Here is a 7,003-nt window from a genome sequence, read left to right as displayed (position 1 = left end):
TGCTTTTGTTCTTCTGTCAGGTTTCATGGCACGAGCTTCACTGCTGACTTTTTCATGCCAAGATCTTGCACTAAAATTTTTCCAAATAGTCTCTTTGCTCATATCAGGCTCATCAGCTGTCAGATCGCACAAGTACCTTGATTTTCACATTTTCATCCATTCACTTCGTTATGAGAGCACCTTGCCTTTCATTATTGTTCACATCTCTGCCTTCTCTGAAATGTTTTTGCCACTTAAAACATTACTCTTGCTCATAGTAGATTCACCAGGAACTGTTTTTAACATGTCTGATATTTCACTTGACGGTTTCTGCAGTTTAACACAAAATTTCACATTACTGTCTGTTCCATCATATGCTTTATTTTTACTTCTAAAAAAAGTTGACAACACACAGTGATCTAACAAGGTGTTGTTCAATGGATACTGAATGCAGCTTATCCAGACTTTCCACATGACCTCTGTCTCATTGCATCACCTAACATTGCAAGTAATACAGGGTGGGGCACAGAAACTTCCTTTTTGTGAAGACGCATTTTGAAGGGAGGGGAGGTCGCAGAAAAGTGGGGACAGGCTCGATGAACACAGCAGTCACGGAAGTTTCTGTCTAATACCCCTCAGTAGGAAACATGAGGTGGATGAGTGAGCAGCGTGCATTTGCTGTTGAAGCCTATTTTTCGAACAACCATTCCTACGTAGCGGTGCAGCGTGTGTTCCATACTGACTTTGGAATTAAGCCCAGAGGTCTGGTTCCCGACTGGAAATCGATTGTTTTGTGGGTAGAGAACTTTAGGACAACCGGGAGTGTGGTGACAACAGATCGTTATGACGCCAGAAAATGTGAAGGCAGTTCAACAGTCGATTTTGAGATCTCCAAGACCCTCCGCTCGCAAAAATGCAGTCGCCCTAGACATATCCAATCGTTGAATGCGCCGAATTCTTCACGAACATCTTCATTTCCATCCCTATAAGATGGTTGTTGTGCAAGAATTGTCACCACATGATTTCCAGAACCGAATAATGGCGTGCGAAATGTTATTGGAAACTCTACCCCCTGACACACTTGTTTCCTTTAGTGATGAGGCACATTTTCACCTATCCGGATATGTCAACAAGCAGAATATGTGCTATTGGAGTGGTAACAATCCCAGAGGACTCCATGAGAGGCCACTTCACAGTGATAAGGTGACAGTGTGGTGTGTGTTGTCGGGAGTTGGAGTTATTGGCCCTTATTTTTTTGAAGAAGACAATCATGCAGTTACTGTCAATTCACAGCGGTATGTGGACATGATTAAAACTGTGTTGAACCAGCTCTTGAAAAAATGCATCTAGGAAATGTCTGCTTCCAACAGGATGGTGCCACGGCCCACACAGCCCGAGTTTCGATGACAGTTTTGAGGGCAAAGTTCCCCGGACGGCTCATCTTGCTTCGAGGTGACATCCCGTGGGCAGCACACTCACCTGATCTAAGACCCCATGATTTTTTATGGGGATACCTCAAGGCAGAGGTTTTTAAACATCGCCCCACAAACCTGCTTCAGCTGAAGAATGTTATTCGGCAGGAAGTAGCCCAAATTCCGGTGCACATGTTGGAATGTGCAGAGGGGAACTTCAGAAAACGGTTGCATCAGTGCATAAAGAATGGTGGCCACCACCTTCAAGATATTTTGTTTAAACCTACATGATTTAAAACTTTAAAGTATGTTCTTTCATTAGCTAAATATAAATTTTGTCTATCAGCAATAATTTTTCTTTTATATGCCTTCAAAAAAAGGAAGTTTCTGTGCCCCACCCTGTATTATTGCCAGATCACCTGGCACAAAATTAAAAATGAGTCTTGAAACTTATTTGCCTGTGCTTGTATGCTACTCCTTCAGACACTACTAGACATGTTGTGAGATGTGTAATGAAAACTCGATCAGAATATGTTGAATAGGTTTCCCATTACATTAATTTAAAAATATGCTTTGTAATTTGTAATGCTGCTGCAGAATGGCTGGCTTGTGCAGGTAGGCAAATACCAAGTTACCCAGGATCAAATATTGGGTTTGGTGTCAATATCAGTACAGTCTGTGATGGTGACTGGGTTGACCTGGTAGCAGCCATCACACTGGTGGAAAAGAGCAAATTTGAAATTTGTTGTATGAGTCTTGTTGAAAATTTACATGAGATTTAGTACGGAACTGTGAATTCTTAAGTGTTCACTGTTTGTTTTAGTTTTAACTCCTTCCTGTCCTCTGTTGGAAGGTTTCTGTCATTACTTTCCTATGTGTCCACTTTTGATAGCTTTCTGCCACCAAATTTGTGACTTTACCTCCATATGATGACATGCTGAATATTATGTCATTACTATTTACATTTAGTAGTTCATGTATAAGAACAATAAAAGTTATTCTTAACCTTCATTTGACTGGTTTTTAAGTTTCCCATTTTGGCTCTCAGCCTGAATTAAAAGGGTCTTTTTGAATTTCTGTCATGTAGTACATGATTAAAAAGGCTGGGAGATTACCTCACCCATGTTGCCTCCCTGTTCTGGATAAAAGAAAATTACTAGTCTTGAAGTAAACTTCAGCAATCTCTGTCCAGTTTGATCCTTCAGATCGTATTTCTGTATTTGTTCCTCGTGAAGAATAATAAAGACAGGACAAATAAAGCATAAAAATGTGATGTATTTGCTGGCAGTCTTCATGCACATCTCAAAAGACCGGGGTGTAACGTAAAAGATTTTGCATGTTCCCTGCAGGGAACTGCAAAATAATACCAAGTAAATCAGCTTGTGGTCTACTAGGCAGTGTTTACTTACAACTTGAAGACCAAGAGATGGTTAGAGAGGCAGAAACAGGTTAAATATGTGTGCATGCTGTTTTCATAGCATTGCAGCTGGTAGGTGTGGATGGGAAAGGAATAATCTGGTTTCTCTACAATTTCAGATTTGCCATGTTATGTACGAAACAAATTTCAATGTGGATTTCCCGATGACTGGAAAGAAGTGAAATTAATGTGGAAGAAATACATAATGCAGGGTGAGTTCAGATAGAAAATGGCTGCCCAGATTTGAAAGAAAGAGTATAGCTGGAATGGAGTTAGGAAGAGACAGGAGGGAGAAAGTGTTGTGCATGATAGTGTCTTTTACACATGGGTACTTGTCACATAGTAAGAAATTGTTGTGAATGACAGACGAGTGAATTGAAACTCAGAATTATTGGGTTCTTAGACTTTGTCCATCATCTGTTTTTTAAAAAGAACTAGCAAAGACAGTGTTTTGGAAGCTGGAACTGTTTCCGTTCTCACAACCTGATTGAGGTTAGCACTTTCTAAGAGACCAAACAGAATAGGTGTCCTGCCCCCTCGTCTGAGGACAGGAACAGATCCGGTAGGTTGTCTGTATTGTGTTGGTGGGATTGTGGTGTTGTTTGCTGAACCAGAACACATTGCACACAACACCACAATCCCACCCACACACACAAGACGGCATGATACAGATGACATACTGGGAAGGAATATGACTATCACTGGGACTCAACAATTATCAATCAAAAAAAATTTTTAACGGGGCATATTTTAAAAACTATTTTTTTAACCTTTATGAGACAAGACATGCACATAATACACGTGAAACATTTCCTTTGAAGTGCTGGTCACCTTCTGATTATGGCCATCATTGGCTGAAACATGTAAATGCTAAATTTTATTATTAAGAAACATTGTTGCATTTCACAGAATTCAATCTCCTAATGTTAATTTTTTTTTAATTCTCTTAGTGGGGGGTGGAGTCCAACTGAGTTCACTCGGCATGGCGGCCACTGCTTGGCCTATTGTAGCCTGCCCCGGGTGATTATGAAGACTGGCAGGGGAAACCGAAGAACTCGGAGGAAACCAGCCCCAGCGCCACTTTATCCACCACAAATCCCACTTGACCAGACCCGGGATCGAACCCAGGCCGCCGCAGTGGGAAGCCAGTGACTAATCACTTGAGCTATGGTGCAGCCATGTCCTAATGTTACTTGTACGTAATAAGCAATTTCAGTTTGGTTTGTGGGTAATTTCCATTGCCTTTTTCATGCAGTTCAACACATGTACATGGAAATTTGTATACATTTGATTTGCTTGTTTCTCCCCTGCGGGCAAGGAAATATTGGTATATTCATAAATTTCTGACAATAAAAGACAATTTTACTTTATTTTTTTAAAGACCCAGATGATGAATTCTCACTTTCACTAGTGTGTTTGTATATACAAACAATGCACTCATCCCCCCCCCCACACACACACACATCAATGCACCACCTTCTAAATCCATTAATATATACAATCTCAATAACATCTTCAAATGATATGGAGTATGCCTTGCTTGTAGAATTTAGGCTGTTGCTCTGTATATCACTAGCATTTCTGTCAAGTATGTATAATGCTGTGTTCCATTGCACTGCATGTAATTGCTAGCATTTCTGTGGAGTGTAGTATGGCGTATTATAATTCTGTTCCCTTGTATCCAATTAAAAAGCACCTCCTAATGATATCTATATCTATATCTAAAATATCAGTATGGTACAATAATTACAAACAAACTGTAGAGATCAACAGTCAGTTTTTGTTGCCATTCATGTCTTATGTTTGCAGGCTTTCAGATCTCTGTTTAACTGTGTTATGTTGCATTACCCCCTGGTAAGATGGTCTGTGTTGCATAATGTTAGGGTGGCTAATAGGTTAGATACCCCTGAACATGGTCTAAGGGCTGAAGCATGTAGGGAAATTTAAGCACTTAGTGGTTAAGCAATTTGTGCTTGTGAATTGAATATGTGAATAGGACAGTGATAATGACTTCTGTAAAATTATAATTCATTGGTTTATAGGGAGGCCATGTAACTTCAGTTGGACATGTGAAGGTACTTCAGAATGCAGAGAGAATTCAACAAAGCAAAAGAAGAAAATTCCTACAGAGACTTCATCACCTGTTGAAGAAAGAGGGGGTGCTGAAGTACCTCCACAAGCATTAAATTCTATGGTGCAATCACTTTCTGCCTACCAGTCACAATCAATAGCTGTGAAAAGTGTAGGAAAGTCACATTTAAAGTCTACAGTACACCAACAACATGGTAAACAGTGTGATTATAAAGAAGTGGAAGTACGTGTAAAGCAACTAAATTCCACCATGATACAAGAAGGTGACAAGCAGCTGGATGTTGATGGAACAGAAATGTGTGTCATACAGCCAAATTCTACCACAGAACTCGTACAAGAAAGTTTGAAGCAATCAAATTTTAGAGAAATGAAAGTATGTTCAACGCGAATTTCTACTGCTGTACAAAAATATGGCAGGCAGTCAGGTGTTAAAGCAACAAAAGTACGTTTAAAACAGCCGAATTCCAACATAGTAGAAGAATGTGACACGCAGTCAAATGACATAGAAGTGATACTTGTAGATCCACCAAATGCTGTTCCAGTCACTAAAAAAGTATTGTCTCAATCACTGACAAATCGTGGTACTTCTGATGGACACTCATGCACTCCTGTTAACACAGTTTTGAATGCTGCTGAGACTAGTGCCTTGGTGAGTACAATTTACTATCACCATCATACAGTTCTTCCTTGAGAAGCTGATATTTACTCCGATAGTCAAGAAATTCCCTGCGTTTATGGAACTCAGAGGTTCATCACTGTGTTCATAAAATCCCTCCATCCCATACCATTCTGAGCCTGCTGCATCTAATTCACTCGCATTATTCCTTTAAGACATATTTTAATATTCCTCTTTCATGTATGTCTAGGAATTCCAAGTTCTCTCTTTTCTTAAGAAATGTGACAATATTTAAAATTTTCAGTTGCCCCGTGCTTACTGCATGTCCTTTCCTTTTCTTCCTTCTTTATTTAATTATGCTAATAATATTTTGTGAAGAACAAATTAGTATGATCTAAATTTGGTGCAATTTAGTATAAAATTTAAAATTTTCCAGAGACTAATTTAGTGATGAAATAAGTTCCTGGGATGAACTTATGGCACCTACTGTTCTTACTTTAAAACTCATCTTTCTGATGATAGGGCTAGCAGCAGCTGTAGAATTTAGTGGTCCATTTCCATGTATAATTTTCACAAGTACAGATTACCAATATATTATATTTGTCAGATAAGCATAAATTAATAATTTTATAATTTAGTGATCCAGTTCTATCCATAAGTCCTCCTAGTACAGATTCTCAGTGTGCTGCAGTTGTAAGATTATAGCTTCAAACATCACACCTTCACCATGCTTGTAGTTATTAAGGTATAAAGGAACTGTTCATATAGAATTTCTAGTTACACAATTTACATGCCCAGCTCCTATGGTTCATTCAGCTCCAACACTTTGTTGTGGTCTTCTTTGATTCTGAGGTGTATGACACAACGTAACAATACAGTTTCCTAAGGATCCTTTACTGGCAAAACTCCTATGGGTTGGCTGCCATTGTATCTTTTGAGCTTTCTCCAGAATTGTTATTTCTGTGTTTATTTTGGTAATGTTTTTTCTGTGCTTTATCAAAAAGGAAACAGAGTGTAACAAATGCTGGTTTCAGATGTACCCGTTTGCAATTGCCATCAATGCGATCGACAGTGCAGCTAATACATCAGTCTAAGCAGCACTGTATGTTGATGACACTGCAATGTATTACATTTCCCAGAGCATAGTTATAATAGCATGAAGGTTACAGATTGCTCTCACTCATCTATCACACTGTAGAATGGATTTTACTTCTCAGTAAAAATGCAGTACGAAGGGGGACCCAAAAATAACCGGAAACGACCTGTTGCGCGCGCATGCTTTGTAGTTACGAGTTGTGCTGCTAGGTGGTGTTAGCTGGGGGTCTCCCGCGACTGTTAGTGAGCTGGCGTCAGTCTGAGTTAAGTGGTTTGTCTGTGGTGCTCTGGTGTGTGCGTTCCTGTTTCAACCCTTTGGCGATTAGTGAGATGGCCGACCAGAAGGAACAAAGAGTGTGCGTGAAATTTTGCTTTCTGTTAGGGAAAACTGCA

At 39.5% G+C, this 7,003-nt stretch overlaps 1 protein-coding gene across 2 annotated transcripts in view; it reads left to right on the top strand.

Moving 5' to 3' along the window:
- The first annotated feature begins 2,927 nt into the window (after window positions 1-2,927).
- Window positions 2,928-7,003, top strand: part of LOC111862613 — a 9,277-nt gene continuing 5,201 nt past the window's right edge. For both annotated transcript variants that reach the window (XM_023848137.2, XM_023848136.2), the window contains exons 1-2: window positions 2,928-3,020; window positions 4,851-5,548. In XM_023848137.2, the coding sequence (XP_023703905.1) occupies window positions 2,996-3,020; window positions 4,851-5,548 (723 nt within the window). In that variant the 5' untranslated portion in view covers window positions 2,928-2,995. The remainder of the gene's footprint in view (window positions 3,021-4,850; window positions 5,549-7,003) is intronic.

The sequence above is a fragment of the Cryptotermes secundus genome, unplaced genomic scaffold (genome assembly GCF_002891405.2).
Source record: "Cryptotermes secundus unplaced genomic scaffold, Csec_1.0 scaffold2393, whole genome shotgun sequence".
In the NCBI taxonomy this organism is placed as follows: domain Eukaryota; kingdom Metazoa; phylum Arthropoda; class Insecta; order Blattodea; family Kalotermitidae; genus Cryptotermes; species Cryptotermes secundus.
Note: the sequence above shows the minus strand (reverse complement) of the source record. Positions and strands in the feature narration are given on the sequence as shown.